Below are 26,176 nucleotides of genomic sequence, written 5' to 3'. Positions count from 1 at the left end.
GTTGAATGAAGTGGTGACCAGGGATCAGAGGTCAGAGGTGGGCCATGTTCTAGGAACAGTCTCGTTCTATGATTTCTCACAGCCATTTCATGGAGAGCCCATGCGTGAAGTGGGAAGTGCCCCTTTGAAGTCAGCGGATGGGGTTCAAGTCTTGGCTGCACAGCTGTGGGGTCCTGCACGCGATCAGCATATCCTCCCATCAGACAGAAGGGCTGTGGAGGGACAGGTTGGGGAGTGGGTGGCACACAGTCAGTGCTCATTACGGGTCAGTGTCCCAGCTCCACCAGAGCAGACCCCTCACTTGGAGGATGAAGAAACTGAGGCTCTAAGATGGGCACAGGTCAGCCAGGGCCCAAACCTGGGCCTCTGGCCTCAGCCTGTTTCTTCCGCACTGGCTCAGGCTTGAGGAGTCAAACAGGAAAGTCAGAGGGGCACTTGTGGGCCAAAAATGGCACTCAGAATGATTGATTATGTCTCAAAAGAAAGCAGGGCACTACCTCCCCTAGGGAGAACCCCTAGCCTCCAGAAAGGTTCCCCAGAATCCTCTTGGAACGTCCAGGAAGGGCCAGCGAGGCTGCACAGGGAGTCCTGGGCCTGTGGGCGAGTCACCTTGTCTCTCAGCCTCCATGTCTTCATCTGGGGGAAGGACATCGCCAACTCTGAAGCCCTTCCTGTCCTTCCGCGCGGCCAGGACCACCTACCTCAGTGGCCCAGCTGCAGGAGAGCAGGCAGACCCGGCGGCACCAGAGCCAGCAAGGAGCCCATCTGTTCCTTATTTCCTCCCCTGCTCCTCTGGCTCCAGCCAGAGCCTCTCAGCTGGACGCACCACGGGGCTGGCCTCCAGCTCCATGGCGGGGAGGGGGAGTGGGAGTGGGAGTGGGGCTGCCAAGCACAAGCTGATCTCTGGACCTTGGGAGGAAAGTGACCCTGCCCAGCGGCCAATGCCACCCTCACTCTGGAAATGGGGAAACTGAGGCCCAGAGAGGGAAAGGATGCCTCCAGGGCTACCCAGCATGCCAATACCCATTACAGTATCAACCCTCTCCCGTTTCCCATCATCCTGGCTGGGTGGGTTCCTCATCTTTGTGTGAGCCTGGCTTATTAAAGGGCAATTGAGAGTGGGCTTGAGTCAGCCTAGGTCTGTGATGGCGAACCTTTTTATAAAAACCACCCACTTTTGCAGTGCTGGTCAACCTGGTCCCTCCTGCCCACTAGTGGGCGTTTCAGCTTTTATGGTGGGCCAGTCGCAGCGCCATTTGGTTGCTCCGATACCGTCCTCCATGAAAGCTGGACCACCCACTAGTGGGCGGGAGGGACCAGGTTGACCAGCCCTGCAAAGTGGGCGGTTTTTATAAAAAGGTTCGCCATCATGGGCCTAGGTTCAAATCCAGGCTCTGCCACTTGCCTTGGGCAAGTTACTTAACCTCTTCATGCCTCAGTGTTCTCATCTGAAACCTGGGATTAATTCTGTTTGGCTTATAAAGTGACTCACAAAGGGTCTTGCCCTGACTAAACACCGAATTCATGTGGCTATTAGTCTGTTGCAGAGCTTGGCAGGCACAGCCCGCTCTCCTGGGCCCGCAGAGCCGGTGCGGCCAGGGCTGGGGTGTGGCCTGCCACAGGGGCCTGCAGCCGGAACCCAGTGTCCTAAGACCAGATTCTGTGCGGCCTAGGGTCATGATGCGCCCAGCATAGCTGCAGCTAGGTCTTCAGCAGCCCACTGTGCTGCCCCTCCTGCACCCAGGGTTTCTGGGATGCTCCACCTCAAGCTAGCAAAGGTGACAGTGTCCTCTCCTTGCAAAAGGGACTCACTCTAGAAGGGGCCAAGAGAAGAGCATGCTTCACCCAAAGTCATGGTGGGACTTTGGGAAGCAGGAGCAGGGACATTAATGAGCAGAATGACCAGCTTGGCTCTTGTGTCCTGTGACAGGTGTGGATACTTCTCAAAATCGAGGGAGCAGATGGGATCCAGGAGATCGGAAGTCCACTCTATGGCTGGCGGCAGGGTGGCTCTTTGGACATGATCATGGTCCAACCGAATCAGCAGCCAGAGTCCCCAGTGTCCTGGACCCAGTCCCCAGTGTCCACACCTGCCAGGGGCCAAGGGGGTGAAGAGTGTGGGCGGAGCCACCATCTCTGTTGGGAAAGTGCCGGGCACCCCCTTGTGGGCAGGCATAGCCTGTGGTCTGGGGAGTCAGCTGATCTCCATCAGAGACACACCTAGTCATTAAAGACAATTTATTCATTGGAATAGAGCATGCTGGCTCCTGGAGGCAGCCTCTGAACCCTTCTGGCTGATTTCCTGCAGTCCTTTTCTTGTACAATTTACTTTTTTTATAGTTGTACTTTGGAAGCAGTCTCTATTTGATCTCTTATCTTGCTTTCTGTATAAGTATTTTCCCAAACCCTTAAAAATCCTCATAAATATTTTAATGGTTCTGTTGTCACTCACCCAATGGGTGTAACATCACTTAGGGAACCAGAACATCAGTGCTGAATGTTTAGCTTGTTCTAGTTTTTCACTTTCATAAACAATGCTGTGATGAATGTCCTTGAAGAGCCAGCCCTTTGGTCCACATCTCTGATCGTTTTTAGGTTGGCCACTCACAAATAGATCTGAGGAGGGGAAGGAATAGACATTTCTTTTTAAGTTTGAAGGCTTACTTCTAAGTTGCACTGTAGAAATACAGTAGGAAATTTACCTGTTCAGCCCTCATCCCCAGCGGTACCTGAGAGCGCCCCTTCCTCACACCTGCCCAGCTGTTCTTCACCAGCAGTACCTGAGAGCGCCCCTTCCTCACACCTGCCCAGCTGTCCTTCACCAGCGGTATCTGAGAGCGCCCCTTCCTCACACCTGCCCAGCTGTCCTTCACCAGCGGTACCTGAGAGCGCCCCTTCCTCACACCTGCCCAGCTGTCCTTCACCAGCAGTACCTGAGAGTGCCCCTTCCTCACACCTGCCCAGCTGTCCTTCACCAGCAGTACCTGAGAGCGCCCCTTCCTCACACCTGCCCAGCTGTCCTTCACCAGCAGTACCTGAGAGCGCCCCTTCCTCACACCTGCCCAGCTGTCCTTCACCAGCAGTATCTGAGAGCGCCCCTTCCTCACACCTGCCCAGCTGTCCTTCACCAGCAGTACCTGAGAGCGCCCCTTCCTCACACCTGCCCAGCTGTCCTTCACCAGCAGTACCTGCCCAGCTGTCCTTCACCAGCAGTACCTGAGAGTGCCCCTTCCTCACACCTGCCCAGCTGTCCTTCACCAGCGGTATCTGAGAGCACCCCTTCCTCACACCTGCCCAGCTGTCCTTCACCAGCAGTACCTGCCCAGCTGTCCTTCACCAGCAGTACCTGAGAGTGCCCCTTCCTCACACCTGCCCAGCTGTCCTTCACCAGCAGTATCTGAGAGCGCCCCTTCCTCACACCTGCCCAGCTGTCCTTCACCAGCAGTACCTGAGAGCGCCCCTTCCTCACACCTGCCCAGCTGTCCTTCACCAGCAGTACCTGAGAGTGCCCCTTCCTCACACCTACCCAGCTGTCCTTCACCAGCAGTACCTGAGAGCGCCCCTTCCTCACACCTGCCCAGCTGTCCTTCACCAGCAGCTAGAGGTGAGGCCTGCAGAGTTGGAAGTGCCTTCAGAGTCACCTGGTCCAATGCCTGAGCAGGGCATAAGTCTCCTTGGCAACCTCCCCAGCAGTTAGTGTTCACCCAGCTTCTGCTTACATACCCCCAGTGACAGGGAGCTTACCAGCTTCCCGCCAGTGGCTAGAAATCTCATGAGTTGGTAGAAAGAAAATTGTGAAGAAGTGCCCAGATGGTATCAGCATCATCTACATCTCTTCCCAAGAAGCTGGCTTGCCTGGATGGCCCCTCCCAGCCCCTCCCCAGCTCTGCTCTCACTGCTTGGCACAGGGCCTCCTTCCTGCTCCCATGCCAGCCCCCACCTCCCACTTCCTAACATGCCCTCTGCAGCAGCTCTAGCCCCGCTTTGGAGTTCAGAGGACCCAATCCCTCCTCCCAGCTCAGTCCCTGATTTGCTATGTGTTCTTGAGCAAGCCCCTTGACTCTGGTCGCAGAAAGCTTGTCGGTGCTACGAGAGGTGGTTTCTGAGCCCCAGGGAGCTTTGTCCAGGCTCCTGGCAGACCTGATTTCCCAGAGGGGTATGTAGCAGGGGCCTGGGTCAGGCGAGCCTGGTCGGGCCTGGCATCCTTCCTGGCTCAGGCGGGTGGCGGCCCCTGCACAGCTGCCCGCAGTAACCATCTGTTTCATGCAGAAGTTTATGAGAAGAGGCTGTGCCTCTCTGGGAGGAGGCAGCGGACGGTTTGGGGGGGGGGTAGAGAAGCCTTTGTTCTGTCAAAAATTTCTGCTCCCTTTGGCCCTGCCTTCGTCTGTAAGCACAAATAATGTTGGGAGCAGATCCTGCCTCTGTCACTCCTGCCTGCCAGGCCATGTCTCTCTGCTGACCTGCAGGAGGGCAGAGCCACTGGGCTGGGCTGAGCTGGAGGCCCTGGGGCCTGGGGGATTTCTCATCCTGAGCATAGGCCTCAGCTTCCTGACGGGGACACATTTGGGCGTGACAGAAAAGGTGAGCCAAGTGTATGTAACGTTGTGGAAGAGCCCGCCAGGCCTAGCCACCTGCTCCTCACACACTGGAACTGGCATGTCCCACCCCTTCCCTGGGCCTCAGTTTCTCCATCTGGTGAATGGGTTGATGATACTCCCTGCCTCACAGGGTTATGAGAAGAGATGAATGGGGGTCTGACAGGACGTGGCGCCCGAGCAGAAAGCCAGCACACAGAGTGCTGCACAGATGTCCATTTTCTTCGCGTTCCCCATTGCCCTCCACCTGCAGAGCCCCCACAGCCGCCTCTGTCTTGGTCCTACTGAGAATTCCAGAAGGTGAAGACCCCAAATGCTGTTCCTTTTCTACTTGGATCCTCCACCGCCCAGGCACAGCAAGCCCCCCTCACCTGGGCCTCCCTCCCATCTCAGCCCTACTCTCCCCATCGCCTGGAGAGTATCTGCTCCCTCTCCCTGTGCAAGCTCGGGAGAATCACAGGAACTCACTGATGGTGACTGCGCACTGGTCGTGTCACCACTGCGCTGAGACTTTCCTGTGCGTGAACCTATCAGTTCTCCCAACAGCCCGGGAGGCAGGCCTTCCTCATCGCCCTGGGTTTCCAAGTGAGGACACCGAGGCACAGAGAGGTCAAGTGACATGCACACTGTTTTTAGTGTTTTGTGTGTATTATCTCAGTTAGTCCTGAGAAAAGTCTTATATGATAGTTCCTGTTGTTATCCTTGTAAACTAACTTGCTCCAGATCACAGAACTAGGATTTGGATCCGGAGTCTGCGCACTGAACCTTTTCTCACCACTCCATAAATGGACAGTTACCCAGGCTAATAATTACTATGGAAACAGGTCATCACATAGTCCGGGGCTTCTTAAACTGAATGGCATATAAACTCCCTGGGCCTCTTATTAAAATAAAGATTCTGAGTCAGCTCTGAGGTAGGGCCTGTGATTTTGCATTTCTAACAAGCACCTAGGGAGTGCTGCTGAGGCCAGTCTGGGCACCACTGTTGCAGTCTAAAGCCTGTGTTTAAGCCCATCTCAAACTCAAAGCCTGCACATGTCATGTAGGTGACATGCATGCAGGGAGTGGCTCATCAGAACAGGTGACGTCAGTGTGATGTGGTGGCTACTTCACAGCCTGAGCTGATAGATGCCGTAAGAATTCTGGAACCAGTGTGGTCTTATTTCTGTGTGAAAGCTGTTGTTTTTAAATATCGGGGCAACTGAATTCAACTTCATAATACACTGTGCAGCTTCACAGCAACATTACTCATAATGGCCAAAAGTTAGAAACAACTCAAATGTCTATCATCTGATGAGTGAATTTACATAAGACATAGTATGTCCACCTGACCAGGTGGTGGTGCGGTGCAGTAGATAGAGCATCGGCCTGGGACACAGAAGACCCAGGTTGGAAACCCTGAGGTTGCCAGCTTGAGTGAGGGCTCAGTCAGCTTGAGTGCAGGGTTGCTGGCTTGAGCATGGGATCATAGACATGACCCCATGGTCGCTGGCTTGAGTCCAAAGGTTGCTGGCTTGAAGTCCAAGGTCACTGGGTTGAGCCCAAAGTCGTTGGCATGAGCAAGGGGTCACTTGCTCTGTTGTAGTCCCCTGGTCAAGGTACATATGAGAAAGCAATCAATGAACAACTAAGGTGCAACGAAGAATTGATGCTTCTTATCTCTCGCCCTTCCTGTCTGTTTCCCCCTATCTGTCTCTGTCACACACACACAAAAAAAGACATAGTATGTCCATACAATAGAATAATTTTCAATAAAAATGAAGTACTGATGCTTGCCACATATGAGTGAACTTAAAACCATTGCACTAGAAGCCAAACAATTATTGTATGATCCCACTTATATGAAATATTTTAAATAGGGAAGTTTTCAGAGTCAGAGAGTAGATTAGTGGTTACCTAGGCCTGAGTGGGGTGAGAAGGCGGGGGCAGGATGGGGAGTGAGTGTTAATGGGTACAGGGTTTCTTTTGGGGGGGTGACAAAAACATTCTAAAATTAGATTGTAGTGATAGTTGTATAATTCTGTGAATATACTAAAAAACATTGAATTGTACACTTTAAGTAGGTAAAATGTAGAATTATATCTCAATAAAGCTATTTAAAAAATACCATGTAGGAGAAAGCTAGTTTTTCTTTTTTTATTTCATTTATTCATTTTAGAAAGGAGAGAGAGAGGGAGAGATAGAGAGAGAAACAGAGAGAGAGAAGGGGGAGGAGCAGGAAGCATCAACTCCCATATGTGCCTTGACCAGGTAAGCCCAGGGTTTCGAACCAGCGACCTCAGTGTTTCCAGGTCGACACTTTATCTACTGCGCCACCACAGGTCAGGCTAGTTTTTCTTTTTTAATACTTTTATTTATTGATTTTTAGAGAAAGAAAAGAGAGAGACAGAGATAGAAAAAGAGAGGTGAAGAGGAATGGGAAGCATCAACTCATTGTAGTTGCTTCCTATATGTGCCTTCAAACCAGCAACCTCAGCATTCCAGGCCAAATTCTTTACCCACTGCACCACCGCAGGTCAGGCAAGAGAAAGCTAGTTATTTAATACATAGAGTGCAGTTACAGATCACCAGGAAAAATACCAAACCCCAGCAAGAAAAAACATTTACAAAGGATTTGAACTAACAGTTCATAAAGGAGATGCACAGTTCTGAGGTGCTTGGGAATGTCTCTCTTGCTCATAATAGAAGACGTACAAGTCAAAGCTACTCAGAATGTTTTCTGCCTCTTAGATTGGCAACAGTGAAAACTGTCCGTGAGGATAAGATGTTAAATTAGTATACCCAGGGTGTGAGAAACTTGTCATTACCTTTAAAAATTAAAAGTTCACATACCGATTTTATTTTTAGGAATTTATCCCACAAATAATGTTCTCTCTCTCTCCCCCACAAATAATGTCCTCTCTCTCTCTCTCTCTCTCTCTCTCTCTCTCTCTCTCTCTCACACACACACACACACACACACACACACACACACACACACACAGCTGTTCCCTGGAGCATTGTTTGTAACAGTGGAAAAGTGGAAACCACCCAGATGTTCTGTAACAGGGACTGGCACACACTGGAGCTTGTATGCATGTGAATACTATGCAACTGTTAGACAGAAAACAGCGGCTCCGTACTGGTGTAGAAAAGGATATTTTATTATATATATCTTACAATAATATGTCCAAGGTACATTATGAAGTAAAAAAAAAAAAAAAGGTCCAGAGCTGGTAAAATGTCTCTGTCCGAGTGAGGGAGAGGAAGCAGGTGCACACAGGCTGCGTGTGCTTGTGAGTGCAGAATGTGTCTTCGGGTTGGTGTGCCTAAAGGAGATGAAGATTGCCTCCAGCTAGGGCAGAGGGTGGCTGGGAGCAGCGGTGAGGGAAACTGCACATGTAGAGGCTGCCCGGTGCCTACGTTGTCTCTTCAATAACCATTCAGACCACACCACTGTGTGCAGGTTCATGTGACCACCAGCCACCTCTTTATGACCTCTGAGTTGAAGTAATTCCTAGCCACTATCGAGTACTTTGCTTTCTTAAATCTTCTTCACCTTCCATTTTTCCTCTATTCCTCCGTCTCCCAGACTTGGATTCTCGCGTTTGCTCTGGGGTAACGCCGGTGTCCCTTGAATTGGGAACAGAGTGCTTGCATGCAGGGATACAGGGTATGGAAGCTGAAGGGGAGGCTGTGGGGACCCGGTGGGGGCAGTACTTTGGCCTGGTGGGCCCCAAATCCCTGTGTCTGCTTCCTGTCCTCTAGGCACGCCCCAAAGGCGAGGGTCTGACCCCATACCAGGGCAAAAAGCGCTGCTTCGGTGAGTACAAGTGTCCCAAGTGCAAGAGAAAATGGATGAGTGGGAACTCCTGGGCCAACATGGGGCAGGAGTGCATCAAGTGCCACATCAACGTGTACCCGCACAAGCAGGTGAGCAGCGGGCGGGCAGGCGGGCGGCCGCGGGGAAGCAGTGTGGCGGCTCTCTGAAGGGCAGAGGGAGGGTGACTGTCCTTTATTAGGTCTCTTCCTTATGACAAATATGAGGCCAGATCCTTCCAAATTAGCTCTTCTTTCCGTGTCTCATCTGACGTGGGGGTGAGAGAGCACCTGTTGCCCTGAGAAGGGGAGGAGAAAGCAGAAGCCATACCAGGACCCCGACACTGCAGACCTCAGGGAAATCTTGGCAGTTACGAACTGGAGTGCTGTTGTGAGACAAAGAGGGTGTGAGGGTAGCAGGGTGCTTTAAAAACCTGCGTTTTGTTCAGGTGTTCCTCCAGCTGACTCATGCATACAGGCAGCTCTGTGTGCCAGGCGCCGTGCACAGGGCTAGTGGCTGAGGCGCCCATGGACCTGCCCTGGCGGGAAGGGGCTGAGGCAGATCATCCCAGGGAAAACCTACACACCCTAGGCTGCGAGGAGGTGACACTTACTCTGGGACCTGAAGCAGAGGTGGGAGCTAGACTTTTCACAAATGGGGGTGAGGGGCAGCCATCCTAGGAAGAGGGAGGGTATAGCAGGTGCAAATGCCCTGAGGCCATTCAGACGTGGGACGCTCCAGGCCCAGAGTGTGAGGCAGTGGGAGCAGGGAGTGGGACGCTCCAGGCCCAGAGTGTGAGGGAGTGGGAGCAGGGAGTGGGACGCTCCAGGCCCAGAGTGTGAGGGAGTGGGACGCTCCAGGCCCAGAGTGTGAGGGAGTGGGAGTAGGGAGTGGGACGCTCCAGGCCCAGAGTGTGAGGGAGTGGGAGTAGGGAGTGGGACGCTCCAGGCCCAGAGTGTGAGGGAGTGGGAGTAGGGAGTGGGACGCTTCAGGCCCAGAGTGTGAGGGAGTGGGAGCAGGGACTGGGACGCTCCAGGCCCAGAGTGTGAGGGGGTGGGACGCTTCAGGCCCAGAGTGTGAGGGAGTGGGACGCTCCAGGCCCAGAGTGTGAGGGGGTGGGACGCTCCAGGCCCAGAGTGTGAGGGGGTGGGAGTAGGGAGTGGGATGCTCCAGGCCCAGAGTGTGAGGCAGTGGGAGCAGGGAGTGGGACGCTCCAGGCCCAGAGTGTGAGGCAGTGGGACGCTCCAGGCCCAGAGTGTGAGGGAGTGGGAGTAGGGAGTGGGACGCTCCAGGCCCAGAGTGTGAGGGAGTGGGAGTAGGGAGTGGGACGCTCCAGGCCCAGAGTGTGAGGCAGTGGGAGTAGGGAGTGGGACGCTCCAGGCCCAGAGTGTGAGGGGGTGGGACGCTCCAGGCCCAGAGTGTGAGGGAGTGGGACGCTCCAGGCCCAGAGTGTGAGGGAGTGGGAGCAGGGAGTGGGACGCTCCAGGCCCAGAGTGTGAGGCAGTGGGAGCAGGGAGTGGGACGCTCCAGGCCCAGAGTGTGAGGGAGTGGGACGCTCCAGGCCCAGAGTGTGAGGGAGTGGGAGCAGGGAGTGGGACGCTCCAGGCCCAGAGTGTGAGGGAGTGGGACGCTCCAGGCCCAGAGTGTGAGGGAGTGGGAGCAGGGAGTGGGACGCTCCAGGCCCAGAGTGTGAGGCAGTGGGAGTAGGGAGTGGGATGCTCCAGGACCAGAGTGTGAGGGAGTGGGAGTAGGGAGTGGGACGCTCCAGGCCCAGAGTGTGAGGGAGTGGGAGCAGGGAGTGGGACGCTCCAGGCCCAGAGTGTGAAGGAGTGGGAGCAGGGAGTGGGACGCTCCAGGCCCAGAGTGTGAGGCAGTGGGAGTAGGGAGTGGGACGCTCCAGGCCCAGAGTGTGAGGGAGTGGGAGCAGGGAGTGGGACGCTCCAGGCCCAGAGTGTGAGGGAGTGGGAGTAGGGAGTGGGACGCTCCAGGCCCAGAGTGTGAGGGAGTGGGAGCAGGGAGTGGGACGCTCCAGGCCCAGAGTGTGAGGGAGTGGGAGCAGGGAGTGGGACGCTCCAGGCCCAGAGTGTGAGGCAGTGGGAGCAGGGAGTGGGACGCTCCAGGCCCAGAGTGTGAGGGAGTGGGACGCTCCAGGCCCAGAGTGTGAGGGAGTGGGAGCAGGGAGTGGGACGCTCCAGGCCCAGAGTGTGAGGGAGTGGGAGCAGGGAGTGGGACGCTCCAGGCCCAGAGTGTGAGGGAGTGGGAGCAGGGAGTGGGACGCTCCAGGCCCAGAGTGTGAGGGAGTGGGACGCTCCAGGCCCAGAGTGTGAGGCAGTGGGAGCGGGGAGTGGGATGCTCCAGGCCCAGAGTGTGAGGGAGTGGGAGCGGGGAGTGGGACGCTCCAGGCCCAGAGTGTGAGGCAGTGGGAGCGGGGAGTGGGACGCTCCAGGCCCAGAGTGTGAGGGGGTGGGACGCTCCAGGCCCAGAGTGTGAGGGGGTGGGAGCAGGGAGTGGGACGCTCCAGGCCCAGAGTGTGAGGGAGTGGGAGTAGGGAGTGGGAGGCTCCAGGCCCAGAGTGTGAGGGAGTGGGAGCAGGGAGTGGGACGCTCCAGGCCCAGAGTGTGAGGCAGTGGGACGCTCCAGGCCCAGAGTGTGAGGGGGTGGGACGCTCCAGGCCCAGAGTATGAGGGGGTGGGACGCTCCAGGCCCAGAGTGTGAGGGGGTGGGACGCTCCAGGCCCAGAGTGTGAGGGGGTGGGAGCAGGGAGTGGGACGCTCCAGGCCCAGAGTGTGAGGGAGTGGGAGCAGGGAGTGGGACGCTCCAGGCCCAGAGTGTGAGGGAGTGGGACGCTCCAGGCCCAGAGTGTGAGGGACTGGGACGCTCCAGGCCCAGAGTGTGAGGGGGTGGGACGCTCCAGGCCCAGAGTGTGAGGGGGTGGGACGCTCCAGGCCCAGAGTGTGAGGGACTGGGACGCTCCAGGCCCAGAGTGTGAGGGGGTGGGACGCTCCAGGCCCAGAGTGTGAGGGGGTGGGACGCTCCAGGCCCAGAGTGTGAGGGGGTGGGACGCTCCAGGCCCAGAGTGTGAGGGAGTGGGACGCTCCAGGCCCAGAGTGTGAGGGGGTGGGACGCTCCAGGCCCAGAGTGTGAGGGGGTGGGACGCTCCAGGCCCAGAGTGTGAGGGGGTGGGACGCTCCAGGCCCAGAGTGTGAGGGGGTGGGACGCTCCAGGCCCAGAGTGTGAGGGGGTGGGACGCTCCAGGCCCAGAGTGTGAGGGGGTGGGAGCAGGGAGTGGGACGCTCCAGGCCCAGAGTGTGAGGCAGTGGGAGTAGGGAGTGAGATGCTCCAGGCCCAGAGTGTGAGGCAGTGGGAGTAGGGAGTGGGAGGCTCCAGGCCCAGAGTGTGAGGGAGTGGGAGCAGGGAGTGGGACGCTCCAGGCCCAGAGTGTGAGGCAGTGGGAGTAGGGAGTGGGACGCTCCAGGCCCAGAGTGTGAGGCAGTGGGAGTAGGGGGTGGGACGCTCCAGGCCCAGAGTGTGAGGGGGTGGGACGCTCCAGGCCCAGAGTGTGAGGGGGTGGGACGCTCCAGGCCCAGAGTATGAGGGGGTGGGACGCTCCAGGCCCAGAGTGTGAGGGGGTGGGACGCTCCAGGCCCAGAGTGTGAGGGGGTGGGACGCTCCAGGCCCAGAGTGTGAGGGGGTGGGATGCTCCAGGCCCAGAGTGTGAGGCAGTGGGAGTAGGGAGTGGGACGCTCCAGGCCCAGAGTATGAGGGGGTGGGACGCTCCAGGCCCAGAGTGTGAGGGGGTGGGATGCTCCAGGCCCAGAGTGTGAGGCAGTGGGAGTAGGGAGTGGGACGCTCCAGGCCCAGAGTGTGAGGGGGTGGGAGTAGGGGGTGGGACGCTCCAGGCCCAGAGTGTGAGGCAGTGGGAGCAGGGAGTGGGACGCTCCAGGCCCAGAGTGTGAGGGAGTGGGAGCAGGGAGTGGGACGCTCCAGGCCCAGAGTATGAGGCAGTGGGAGTAGGGAGTGGGAGGCTCCAGGCCCAGAGTGTGAGGGGGTGGGACGCTCCAGGCCCAGAGTGTGAGGGGGTGGGACGCTCCAGGCCCAGAGTGTGAGGCAGTGGGAGTAGGGAGTGGGACGCTCCAGGCCCAGAGTATGAGGGGGTGGGACGCTCCAGGCCCAGAGTGTGAGGGGGTGGGATGCTCCAGGCCCAGAGTGTGAGGGAGTGGGAGTAGGGAGTGGGACGCTCCAGGCCCAGAGTGTGAGGCAGTGGGAGTAGGGAGTGGGACGCTCCAGGCCCAGAGTGTGAGGGAGTAGGAGTAGGGAGTGGGACGCTCCAGGCCCAGAGTGTGAGGCAGTGGGAGTAGGGAGTGGGACGCTCCAGGCCCAGAGTGTGAGGCAGTGGGAGTAGGGAGTGGGACGCTCCAGGCCCAGAGTGTGAGGCAGTGGGAGTAGGGAGTGGGACGCTCCAGGCCCAGAGTGTGAGGGAGTGGGAGCAGGGAGTGGGACGCTCCAGGCCCAGAGTGTGAGGCAGTGGGAGTAGGGAGTGGGACGCTCCAGGCCCAGAGTGTGAGGGAGTGGGAGCAGGGAGTGGGACGCTCCAGGCCCAGAGTGTGAGGCAGTGGGAGTAGGGAGTGGGACGCTCCAGGCCCAGAGTGTGAGGCAGTGGGAGTAGGGAGTGGGACGCTCCAGGCCCAGAGTGTGAGGCAGTGGGAGCAGGGAGTGGGACGCTCCAGGCCCAGAGTGTGAGGCAGTGGGAGTAGGGAGTGGGACGCTCCAGGCCCAGAGTGTGAGGCAGTGGGAGTAGGGAGTGGGACGCTCCAGGCCCAGAGTGTGAGGGAGTGGGAGCAGGGAGTGGGACGCTCCAGGCCCAGAGTGTGAGGGAGTGGGAGTAGGGAGTGGGACGCTCCAGGCCCAGAGTGTGAGGGAGTGGGAGTAGGGAGTGGGACGCTCCAGGCCCAGAGTGTGAGGGAGTGGGAGTAGGGAGTGGGACGCTCCAGACCCAGAGTGTGAGGGAGTGGGACGCTCCCGGCCCAGAGTGTGAGGGAGTGGGAGCAGGGAGTGAGGCAAGGGACAGGGGGCCGAATGCCACTCCCCAGAGCTTTGGGGCCACAGGAGGAAACTCCTGCTTCGCAAGAGGGTCTTCTGCTTTGTTTTGAGATGGTTCCTTTGGTTGTGTGTAGAGATTAGTGAGAGCAGGGGTGTACGGAGAGATTGAAAATGAGGAAACCAGTAGGAAAACTGTGGCCATGAAGCTGGAAGAAGTCTGATTAAAGGAGGTTGATCAAGGTGTGGATTCAACACAGAGTCACCAGATTGGACATGGAGGGTGCAGGAGGAGCAGGGGCCCAGGACAGTCACACTTGGAGCTTGAGCAGACGAACGAGTCAGGGTGGTCGTTACTGCAGTGAGCAGCCTGGACTGGGGGCAGGGTGGTGTGGAACGTAGTTGTTCTAGGTAAAAGCAAGAGTTCTCTGACACACACGTCCCATTGGAGATGCTCCTGAACATCCAAGTTGAGATGTCAACAAGGCTATTGACCATGTCGTTCTGAAGCTCAGATGAGAAGTCAGGGTGGCTCCCACATAACTGGTGTCACTAACCTGAAAGTATTTAGGGACTGGATGAGATTTCCTACAAAATGGGGACAGAGGAGAGAGGGATTTCCCAGGCCACATGCTGTGATCCCAGCATCTGGGGGCCAGACGGAGAAGAAGGACCCAGCAGGGAGAAGGAGGGCCAGGGAGCATGGAGTCCTAGCGGTCGAGGGAGCAGCACTCACGGGGACAGGTGGCAGTCAGTGCTAAGATGTCAGGTACAATGACCATGGAGACGTGCCCTGAGAGTTGGCCATGAGGAGGCAGTCCTCAAGCTTCATGGGAACTTCAGAACTCTAGCCAGGGTTTGAGGACCGTAGAAGCTGGTGCTGTGTGGGCTGGGTGAAGGCAGAACAAAGATGTCGGTTCACAGCAGACCCGTTGGCAGGACGCTGTTCACGGAGCTGTGGCAGACCAGGCGTCTTGGCCAGCCTGCCGGGGGAACACCTTCTTTGTTCATTCTCTTCGGCAGGTGTGATTGTGGGGAGAGGCAGACAAGTGGGACAGGAGCTGGAGCTGGGGGTGGCTGTCACAGCCCTGGAGAGCCAGGAACATGTTACAGACAAATGAGAATGACCCGGGAGAAAGCAAAGGCTGATGGTGCGGGGGCAGGAGGCGATGCCTTGTCGTCGGCATGGAAGCAAGGGAGGTGGGATGATGAGGAAGATGGCTGGGTTTGATGGTGCAAGAAGAGAAATGTCACTTCCAAGACTTCTGTTTTCTCAGTGAAATGGGACATGAGCTTTTCAGCTAATAGTGAAGGTGAGGAGTGTGGTGGGCTTGAGGAAGGACATGCAACAGAGGAAGCAGGCCTACCAGAGAAACTTGCTGGGCCTGCAGGCTGCATTCCCAGCCTGAGGTGGGGGGCACTGAGTCATAATTGGCACTGAAGCCATCAGCCCAGTTCTTTGACTTGCCCCAGCTGGGCTGGCTGGGCAGAGCGGCTGGGGGAGGGGAACAGGGCTACAGGAGCAGAGGGAACGGGGGGAGTTCCGGGGAGGAAGATCGAAGAGTGGGCATATTTGGACGAATGTGATCATGCAGGGTGCTGGGGCGTCAGTCCAGAGGCAGGAAGGGAGGCCAGAGGGCTCTGCGGGAGGGCTGCTAGGACTGGGTGTGGGTCAGGGGACCAGTGGCTGGACAGAGTGTCCCTGAAGGGGACCCAGTTCAGGGGCTGCTAGGAGAGAAGGCCACTGTTGAGGAGGTGGTCCGGGCACTGAGGAGCCGGGATGGGCAAGTCTTCCCTGTGTGAGCCGGGTCACCAGGAAAGGGCAGCAGCAGTGGGTGAAGGAGCCTGGGAGTGGGTGGCGCCCTGAGGCAGTGACGAGGCTGAGCTCTGATGGGGAGGGAGGGCGTGGCTAAGGGGCTGGGTGGGAGTGGCACAGGGTGGGCAGTGCTGGTGAGGGAACAGCACGTGCAGCGTAGGGCACCGGGCTGGCACGGGGCTGGCACGGGGCTGGGGAGGGGCTGGGTGGGAGTGGCACAGGGTGGGCAGTGCTGGTGAGGGAACGGCACGTGCAGCGTAGGGCACCGGGCTGGCACGGAGCTGGGGAGGGGCTGGGGAGGGGCTGGGGAGGGGCTGGGTGAGAGTGGCACAGGGTGGGCAGTGCTGGTGAGGGAACAGCACGTGCAGCGTAGGGCACCGGGCTGGCACGGGGCTGGCACGGGGCTGGGGAGGGGCTGGGTGGGAGTGGCACAGGGTGAGCAGTGCTGGTGAGGGAACAGCACGTGCAGCGTAGGGCACCGGGCTGGCACGGGGCTGGCACAGAGCTGGGGAGGGGCTGGGTGGGAGTGGCACAGGGTGAGCAGTGCTGGTGAGGGAACAGCACGTGCAGCGTAGGGCACCGGGCTGGCACGGGGCTGGGGAGGGGCTGGGGAGGGGCTGGGTGGGAGTGGCACAGGGTGAGCAGTGCTGGTGAGGGAACAGCACGTGCAGCGTAGGGCACCGGGCTGGCACGGGGCTGGCACAGAGCTGGGGAGGGGCTGGGTGGGAGTGGCACAGGGTGAGCAGTGCTGGTGAGGGAACAGCACGTGCAGCGTAGGGCACCGGGCTGGCACGGGGCTGGGGAGGGGCTGGGGAGGGGCTGGGTGGGAGTGGCACAGGGTGAGCAGTGCTGGTGAGGGAACAGCACGTGCAGCGTAGGGCACCGGGCTGGCACGGGGCTGGCACGGGGCTGGGGAGGGGCTGGGTGGGAGTGGCACAGGGTGAGCAGTGCTGGTGAGGGAACAGCACGTGCAGCGTAGGGCACCGGGCTGGCACGGGGCTGGCACAGAGCTGGGGAGGGGCTGGGTGGGAGTGGCACAGGGTGAGCAGTGCTGGTGAGGGAACAGCACGTGCAGCGTAGGGCACGGGGCTGGCACAGAGCTGGGGAGGGGCTGGGAGTGAAGCAGAGTGCGGAGGGAGGGGCAGCATCGGCTGGTTGGAGGGCATGGCAGAGAGTTTGGTCTCTGCTGCTGGAAGAGTTAGGAGAGGTTGAAAAGTTAGAAGAGTTCTCATGGTTGAAAATTCTGAGATTTTATGGCCCTCATGCTGGCCACTATCCCTCACCCCCAAAGGCTTCAGGGTTCTCGTCACCTGCACCGTCACACCTAAGCAGGCAGACTGGAAACAGGCCATGGCAGACAGCGGGTGAGGGCCATGCCCACGTCCTAATGGCACTGAGGGAGAGGCCTTGGCCCCAGAGTGCCCAGACAGGCCTGATGACCCAGCGGGTGGGCGGGCATAGGGCACTGATATGCACGTATTGCTTTGGAAGCATGTCTGCAGGGTGGGCTTGGTGTGGGCAGTCTCCAGGAGACTGTGTCCCAGGTCCTGACGTCTTCCTGTTGATTCCTGACAGGGTCTGGGACCCCAGTCCAAAAATACCAGCCCGCCATGTCTGACGGCCAGCATGCTCACCCTTTGGCTGAACTCTGCCCTCCCTGCCCTTGGGTGTGGCAGGTCCACTCAGAGGGTCCATGCTTCCCACCACCAGACAGCATGTCTCTGGGGCTTGCACCAGGTCTGTGCAGGTGCCGAAGGAAGATGAAGGTCAGGGGGTTGCTAGCTGTGCCAGGAGCTTCCTCTCCCACTGAACGGAATGCAGTCAACAGGGTTAGTGGGGGAAGACAGGGTTAGTGGGGGGCAGACAGGGTTAGTGGGGGCAGTCAGGGTTAGTGGGGGGCAGTCAGGGTTAGTGGGGGCAGTCAGGGTTAGTGGGGGGCAGACAGGGTTAGTGGGGGGCAGTCAGACGTCCTGGCTGAGTCATGGTGTCGTGCCTTTCAGGGCACCGTTGGCCAAGCACCTGCGCCAGGTCATGTGTGCTCTGCCCTCCACCTGCTATTCCGGTCACCCCATTTCACAGGGACGAACAGCATGGTCCTGAGAAGCCCCGTGGCCTCCCCAGGGTCCCAGGTGGAAGTGGTCCCTCAGAGTTGAACCTGCCTGTTTGGAGACAGTCCAGTGAACTGTCCGGAGCCTGGCCCTGAGGCACACAGGCCCCGTTTGTGTCCCAGCTTGGCCTCCCATGAACTGACCCATGTGCTGGACCAGAGGCACATGTTGCGGTGCAGGAGGGAGGAGGCAGGCCCCAGGGGCTGTCAGTGATAGGAGAGGGCGGGGGGGGGGGCGTGATGGCTGCAGCGAGGAGAGGGCAGGGGGTGCGTGATGGCTGCAGCGAAGAGAGGGCAGGGGGGGGCGTGATGGCTGCAGCGAGGAGAGGGCGGGGGGGGGGGCGTGATGGCTGCAGCGAGGAGAGGGCAGGGGGGCGTGATGGCTGCAGCGAGGAGAGGGCAGGGGGGGCGTGATGGCTGCAGCGAGGAGAGGGCAGGGGGGGCGTGATGGCTGCAGCGAGGAGAGGGCAGGGGGGGCGTGATGGCTGCAGCGAGGAGAGGGCAGGGGGGGCGTGATGGCTGCAGCGAGGAGAGGGCAGGGGGGGCGTGATGGCTGCAGCGAGGAGAGGGCAGGGGGGCGTGATGGCTGCAGCGAGGAGAGGGCAGGGGGGGTGTGATGGCTGCAGCGAGCAGCCACCAGGCATTCCTCTGAGCCCTGGAAAGGGGTGTGAGAGACTCGCCCAAAGTTAGTAGAGAAGCTGGGAATCATGATGAGGGATCAAGTTTGGAGCTGGAGGAGGCAGATGAGCGGCCTGGGTGGGGTGAGGGAGCGGGGAGGGCAGATCACAGTGGCAGGCTGGGCAGGCGGAAGGTGCCACTTTCTGCAGGGGCTCAAACAGACAGGGGCTTGGGTCTGTGCTGGGGGTCTGGGAGGCTCAGTCCTTGCAACTTTCCCACCCTCTGTGATGTAAGCAGAGAGGAATGGCCCCTGCATCCGAGGCTGGAGGGACCCAACTTCCTGCAGTGGCTCCAACCTCCCAGGCTCTAGCGCCTATATGGCCCTAGCACCCCTCCCTCAGGGCCAGGCCCCTTCGGGCTGTGCCACCATCCCAAAGCTGCCAATGAGCTCATCTGCTTCCTCGTTTCTAACCTGCCAAGCTCAGTCCAAGCACGACCGCCCTGACCACCCTCCCCCATCTCAGTACTCAGGACCAGTCTCCTGGCCCAGTCTGGAAGGATTACCCAAAGCGTACAGCACCGCTTCCCTTCCCCACCCCCACCACTGAGCTCTTGTTTGTTGAGCACTTACTGTGTGCAGCGGGAGACTGAGGCCCAGCCAGACAGGCTAGGGAACTTGAGCAGGCTTACAGCCAGCCAGCAGCCGTGGGATCTAAGGGCCCTGATTACCCAGCACCACCACCCTAGTCTCCTTTCACAGGGCTTGTTTGTTTTTAATAATTGTTTTTATTTTATTTTTTGAGAGAAACAAGAAGGGAGAGCAAAGGTGAGAAACATCAACTTGTAGTTGCTTTTGCTTTAGTTGTGCATTGATTGCTTCTCATACGTGCCTTGACCTGGGCTGAGCCAGTGACCCCTTGCTCAAGCCAGCAACCTTGCTCAATGGTTTTTTTCATGCCAGTGACCTTTGAGCCCCCCTCAAGCCAGAGAGCCCATGCTGGCAAGCCCATGCTCAGACCCGGTGACCTCAGGGCTTCACACCTGCGGCCTCCGCATTCTGAGTTGATGCTTTTATCCACTGTGCCACCACCCGTCTGCTCACAGGGGGTTTTCCCTCAGGGAAACTGCAAACTGGGCAGAGGGGTGAGGGGTTGGTGTCAAGAGCTTTTGAAGAACCGAGAGGAAGGGTTTGGAGTCCCACCCTCTAGTCCTCCGCGGTGGAGAGGGGCTGCTTGATTTCTCCTGCGCCCTGAGCTCTGACCTCTGGGGCAGCCGTCTCCTGAGAACTGTCCTCTTCCCCTCTCCTTCCTCCTCTGCCACATCTGTTTTCTGTCAGGCTCCAGCTGAGCGCCCCCCCCAAGCTGGCCCTGCCCCCCACAGAAGAAAACACTACCGAGCTTTGCCTGGCCGCAGGGGTGGGGGTGGCCCTGGGTGATCAGTCCCAGCTGCTGCTGTTCTCCCTGCACCGGAGGCGGGGAGTCGTCCTGACAGCTCGCTCTGTTCCTTCACCCAGTCCAGCGGCAGGCGGGCCTGAGCAAGGACCCTGGGGCAGGGCGGGAGAGAGGCCCCGCTGGGGCGAAAGCACAGCCAAGGCGGAATGGGAGGATATTGCAGGGGTGCTTCACAGTGACTCAGTCTCCTGCCCAGCCTGCTTCCAGGGCTACATAGCACTGACAGTGATACTGTGTGATAGAAACCACGGTCACACTGAGCTGCTCATGGCCAGGCACTGTCTCAACCGCTTTGCACGGATTCGCTCGCTCACTCTTCACGGCAGCCTATCAAGTGGGTGCTCTTATCAGCTTCGATTTACAGAGGAGAAAATTGGGGTATGTGGAGGTTCAGTGACTTGCTTTGGTCACAGCAGTGATGTCTTGCAGTGCTCTTGATGGTTATAAAGTTCTCTAAGACAGTCATCCCATTGAGTTCTCCCTCTGGGACATGGACAGTGAATGTCATTCAGCTCCCACCTGGGTCACAGAAGGGCAAGTTGAGGTTCTGGAGGAGAAAGGTCTTGCCCACCAGCCCTCGGCAGACAGGGAAGCTGCAGACCCCTGGATAAGAAAGACCCTTACTGTCCTGGAACTTCCGTCCTTACCTGTGGGCAGGCGGTGACAGCCCCTTGCCAGAGGGCATGCAGTTGGGTGCAATAAGTTACGTGGCAGTGCTGTGCACAGCAATAAGTTATGTGGGAGCGCTGTGCACAGCAATAAGTTACGTGGCAGCGCTGTGCACAGCAATAAGTTATGTGGGAGCGCTGTGCACAGCAATAAGTTACGTGGCAGCGCTGTGCACAGCAATAAGTTATGTGGGAGCAAGCAGGTGTTAGCCTGCACACTCTGGGCCCCACAGCAAAGACCGGTTCAGGGAAGGGACCCTGGCCAGCTTGGAGAAGGGGAGGGGAGTGGAAGTCAAGCTGGATTTGGTCACTGGGGGTGGGGGAGACTTCTGTGTGACCTTGTATGGCTGGGATCCCTAGGATGAGAGTATAGGGACCTAGATGTCAGTTCAAGTACAGCTCAAGCAATAAGCTGAGCCAGTGAGCTCATCTGGGCTGCAGGGAGCTCTGGCCCTTGGGACTTGTAGGCCGTGCCCTTGGATGCTACTGGTGTCCGTGGAGAGGTTTGAGAGGGCAGGGCATGGGGCTTTCCTAGGCCTTCCAGCTGGGAATCCTGGCTTCAACTTTTATTGACTTTCTACCAGCTGGTGTCCCCCTTCCAGTAATAATAATAATAATAAACATAAACATTAATGGCTTCTATATGCTATGTCTTTCTATTCCTGAACATAATTGAGTTGGAACAGCGATCTCCTGATGAAAGTGTTGACAGCACCCCCTTTCACAGATGGGGAAATGGAGGGTTGGAGATGAGGTGTCTTGCCAAGCTCATGGGTAGCAGAGCTGGTGTTGCAGCCCAGGCTTGACGTGGAGCTAAACTCTGTCTCCTCTCCTCTGGCCAGGACACCATCGTCTGTAAGCCCCTTGAGACGAGGCCGTGGCTCCTGCCCTTTGTCCAGTCCGTCCCTATGTATCTTTAGGCCTGGAGGCACAGGGATGGGCTTTATGCCTCCCTGCCCACCCACAGTCCCTGTACTCAACTCCTAGAGCCCTCTGTTGCAAAACTGGGCAGAGAAGCCAGTATTCCACTTCTGAGCAGTGTGCAGTCTGGCCGGGGGGACAGTGCTCACTCTCGGTGTCCTTTCAGGGCCATCCTGGGTCATGGTGACTGGCACTGAGCATCCCTGCCCCACTACCAGCCTGTAGCTCTTGTCCCCTCTCCTGTGGCTCCCAGCTGGCCCTGACCAGCTTCCTCTGAGCCCCCCCAAGTCTGTGCGGGGGACCCTTCTGCATGTAGGGGTTCTGGGCTGGGGCTGGGCCAAGAAACTGCCTTAGGAGGCGTGCCTGATCGCATCCATAAACTTTCCAAGGAGACAGGGCTTTGCTGGCTTTTAAGAGCCAGGGAGGGAGAAAAAGAGGGAGCAGGGAGGCTCCCCTGTAACAGATATGTGCCTAACACTGCGCAGGGTACCAGTACCTAGATGTCCAAACTCTTCTGGTGCCTGCAAATGAGGTGTGATGATGGCCCACTTTACAGATGTGGAAACAGGCTCCCTGAGGTCACACAGTGAGTGAGCAGCAGCGTAGGTCTGGCAAATCACCTCCCTGCTCTGGGCCTCAGTTTCCTCTTGGGAAACAGTGAGGTTCCACTCGCCAAACACGGCAGATGGCGTGCCTGGCCTGGGAAGCGGGGAATTCCGAGTACCAGCGGCTGACCCCTCACAGGACAGAGGGCTCACTTCCCCCGAGCTTGCGGAGCTGTGACCGTGTCCAGGTTAAATTCTCCTGAGTCCCGAGGCCACATGAGTAGGCACGGGAGTGACAGCTGCCAGGGAAGCAGCGCTGGGTGCTGGGGCTCAGGAGGTTGGGCTTGGGTCTCCCTTGCTCTGGGGCTCGGTTTCCTTATCTGGATAATGTTTGTACACCTGTCTTGCTTCCATCTGGGGCTTTTGTGAGCTTCTGGTGGTGGGGGATGGGCAACGAGGCACTCAGACGCAGGCTCTGGGCGAAGGAGCCCCTTTCACAGCCCTGGCTCTAGCCCCAGACCTCAGTCTGTCCCTCTGGGGACCCTCCCTGGATCCTCCCTGTGCACCTGCCTGTCTCGCTCCTCTCTTTCTCATTCTGTGTCTGTCTCACGCCCCCTGATTCACTGTTTCTCGCTGTCCCCTCTGCTCCCCACCTTGAACCCTCCTCCTCCTGCCTCTCTGCAGAGACCCCTGGAGAAGCCCGATGGCCTGGACGTGTCTGACCAGAGCAAGGAGCACCCCCAGCACCTGTGCGAGAAGTGCAAGGTGCTGGGTTACTACTGCCGCCGCGTGCAATGACCGGCCTGCCCTCCGCTCCCGACACCCTCCACCAGCCAGGGAAGATGCCACCTCCCTGTGTCCATCGTGTTGCTACATGTCCCTGGGGGAGGGGGTCCTCACAGGCGTGCAGTCTGGGTAGGGGGAGCTTAGGTTCTCGTCTCGTGTGTGTTGACAGACAGTGTTACTGACATGGCTGCCCCACAGAAGGCCGGGTCTCTGGGACTCTGCGGGGGGGCTTGGGGGGCTGTGTGGGGGAGACAGGGGTGAGCACAGGATCCCACAAAGCCCTTGGGGTGCCCGGAAAATTCTCCTCTGAGACTCCCTTTGGGGTGAGCAGCCTCGTATGGCCACAGTGCACTAAATTCACTGTGAACCCCAAAGCCTGTAGGGGACCGTCTCCCCAAGACCAGCCAGGCTGCTTTCTCCTACCCAGAGCCTTCCAGTTTGCCCAGGTAGAAAGCCCCTCTCAGAAAACCCTATTTTTCTGTCCTGTTCAAGTCAGCAATCATGGTAAGCTGACACCTGTTTCCGCAGCTGCTGGGAGTGGCCTCTCTGCTTCTTGCCCAATTTGAGCCCCAAACCTGACCAACTCTGGCATCACTGATACTGCATCCTGGTTCTGCACCCCTTCCCCATAGGCCCAGAGGTCAGGGAGGTAGTAAATGCCGGACAGTGTCCCAAGGTGTGACCTGGGGACATGAGGCAATGCCTGCCCCTCCCTACCAGCACATACTTCCCCACTCGCTTGGATTTTGTCCATTCTCTCCCCTTCTCCCCTTCTTCACCTCCCACCCATGCTCCATCTCCAGTCCAGCTTGTAGGGCCCATTGTAGACACCATGCTGACAGGAAGGACGCCAGCCTGGCAGCCTGGAGACCAAGGTTCAAATGCTAGCCCTGCCACTGATGTACTGTGGACCTTGGGAAGGACTTCTCTCTGGGCCTCAGTTTCCCCACTAGTTAAGTGAGAGAGTGACTCTAGCAAGCCCAGAGGCCCATTTCCATTCTGATCTGGGACCTAGCCCAGCTGGGTGTCATCTCCTCGCACACAGGGCTTACTCTGGAGAGTCACCAGGTCCCGTCCTCCACACCATCACCCAGCAGCAGGCCACTTTAAGAAGTCGAGCTGAGGGGTGCCAGTCCTCCCTGTCCCTTGCAGAACAAGCTCTGAGCTCTCCCTGTTGTCCCCCTCACCCTGCAAAAGTGAAGAAGGACTCTCCCCTCCACCTCACACGGGGCAACCCCAAGACAAGCTGCAGAACCTCTCATTCATAAACTGGGGACGATGATTTCCTACCTCCCGAGGGAGCAGGGAGGCCTCTTGGCTCATCTGTTGGTCAGGGGCATGGACAGCTGCGAGGGGCGCGTTCTCCTGGCCCCTCTCCCCGACCGGAAGCCCTATTTTTATTGTCATGCCAATGTTCCTTTCTCCCAGTGACAGGGAGAGAACTGGTTGTCAGGAGTGAGTCACTTGATTTTGCCCCAACATTATGCCTCTGTGGAAAAAAATCAGACCATGAAATGGGCCTGAAATTCAGTGTTGACCACGGCTCAGGACACCCAACTGGCGTCCGGTTGCCTTGCTTTGAAGTGAAAATGTTTGTACAACTGAGGAGTAAAGTGTTAACTAGGGGTCCAGAGAGCGAGCTGGAAAGATGGGGTGGGTGTGCCTGAAGTCAGGGGCTAGAGTAGAGATCGGGGTTATGCCCTCTGAGCACTTAAAGGAGGGCATTTGCTCCAGCCTGAGCCCGAGAGCTGCTTCCCTCCTGCTCGCAGCCGCGACACCCGGCCAGCCACGGCGAGCGTCCTCCCCGCTCATGGGCGGTGCGCTGAGGAGGCCTCGTCCACCTGTTTCCTGCTTTCTCCATGGTGTCAAGGTGAGCTGGAGTCGCCCTGGTGAAGGCACTCTGTCCCCAAGGAGAAGCTTCTTCTTGTCAGTCATCTTAGTGCACTGGGAAAGATAATGTCGCAGTGGTGGGCGGGGCACTGTCTCCTATGACAGGACCAGGGACCTGGCCTCACAGTGGGACGTTGGCCCCAGGGGGCCTGGGGGCTGCCAACTATGCTGCAACAGTGGGGGAAGCCCATACCCTAAAAAGAGCCCCGACTCCAGGTTGCTGGAGGCCAGAGCCTCCATGGGCCAACGGAGATGGGCCGTCACCTTCAAGTGACCTTTTCAGTGGCTTGTCCAGTTGGCAGCCATTGCCCCTGCCGTCTGTGCAGAGCTGGCCACCACGGGGCAGGCCTCTGCCCCAGGCAGCCCTCTGCAATCCCCCACCTGTGCTGTTCTGGCTGAATTTGGGAGCTCTCTGAGGTCAGTAGAGCCACTGATGTCCAGGCTGGATGCTGTGAGGACTAAGTGCTCAGAGGGCCTGGGAGCCCCGGGGACAAGAAGGTGTGTGTGTGGTTTTAGTATGTTCAAAAGGGACAATCGCTTGCAGTTAGTAGATCTAGTGGTCTAGCTGGGAGATAACATTGTTTACCCCGATGAAGTATTCAATAGCTCTACTTGTGAATTTGTATTTATTTTGAGTTATACTTGACACAGAATTCCTTTTTTTAAAGAAAAATACTATTTGTGTATTTTGAAAAAAAATCATAGATGTTAAAATTTCTGCATGGTTGCCAATTATTCTTACAACACTGAATTTGTTACCTTCTTCAAAAAAATCTTCACAGTGATTTTTGTCTGTATATATTTGAACACCTTTTTTTTAAAAAAAGATAGAAAAAAGAAAAATATAATTGTTTGGTTTTTGAGATTACAAAATAAACAAGAAGAGGCATTTTCAAACTTCAGCGCTTCAGGAGGGCAATAGAATATCATGAAAATTTCTGGAGTATTTTGCAAACCTTGTTGAGCTGCAAGAGCATATTTATGATGAGAACTTTTCTCTGGATGTTTTTGGTTCTTTTTTTTTACTATACTTTGGTCTGTAAAAAGTATGCAACTGAACTACATTAAGAAGGAAATATTGTCTACATAGAATATTATATAAAGTTGGTACATAATTCTGATGAGGAGAAAGAACCTTTGCAATTCTGTAAGCCATTTTGTTGTTATTTTGTGCTGTTTTCCTTGGATGAAAATATCAGTATTAAGTAGCCAGCATATTATCCAAGTACTTAGACTTATTAATATGTTTCTGTCCTGTATTTATACATATGTGTGTTTGGAACTATTGCCTTTTTAAGGAAGCTATTTTTAGATTCATAGTGAAAAAGGGAATGGTGACCCCTTTGAGCCTCTTCAGCAGAGTATAACAAACAGCATTGTAATCCATTCTCTTGCACCTTCTTATTATTAGCTTGTTATTATGGTTATTAGTTTTGTAGGGAGGCAGGGAGTTGATCAGGGGAAGAAGAGGCATGTGACTAGCCCCTCTGTGGCCAGCCAGCTCCAAGGACGGCCTCCTTGGCCTGGTGAAGGGGCCCCGGTCAGCAGGGCTCCAGGAAAGAGGAATGGAGACGGTCTTCACACCCCGGTCACCTGAGCCGTGCCTCGGCCCCGAGCTCTTTGAACTTGGATGTGTCAGCCAGAATCCTCACCTGTCCTCCAACATTTAATAGACTTGAATCTACTCTAAATGAATCTTTAACCCAACATCACTACATTGTAGCCTGGTGCAACTAACCCTGACGTGTGGAAGGTGTCCCTGGGACTGGTGGTAGCAGGCTCGTGGCTCTCTGCTGCCAATCTCACCGTTTGTACCTCTTCCACTCCTGTGGGGTGACCTTTCCATGTCTGTATCTGTTAATATGTGCGTCCAGCTAAAAAGACAAACAACCCGTGGGCCCAGCATGGAGGGTGCATGGAAAGGGTCCTGCCCTCTCCAAAGG

At 57.2% G+C, this 26,176-nt stretch overlaps 1 protein-coding gene across 1 annotated transcript in view; it reads left to right on the top strand.

Annotated features, from left to right (window-relative positions):
* Positions 1 to 22,587, top strand: part of ZCCHC24 (zinc finger CCHC-type containing 24) — a 66,641-nt gene extending 44,054 nt beyond the window's left edge. The window contains exons 3-4 of the mRNA XM_066348670.1: positions 8,343 to 8,507; positions 22,242 to 22,587. Coding sequence (XP_066204767.1) covers positions 8,343 to 8,507; positions 22,242 to 22,355 — 279 coding nt within the window. The 3' untranslated portion in view covers positions 22,356 to 22,587. The remainder of the gene's footprint in view (positions 1 to 8,342; positions 8,508 to 22,241) is intronic.
* The last annotated feature ends 3,589 nt before the right edge of the window (positions 22,588 to 26,176 follow it).

This window comes from Saccopteryx leptura, chromosome 9 (assembly GCF_036850995.1).
Source record: "Saccopteryx leptura isolate mSacLep1 chromosome 9, mSacLep1_pri_phased_curated, whole genome shotgun sequence".
Taxonomy (NCBI): Eukaryota; Metazoa; Chordata; class Mammalia; order Chiroptera; family Emballonuridae; genus Saccopteryx; species Saccopteryx leptura.
This window is presented reverse-complemented; position numbering and strand designations above follow the sequence as displayed.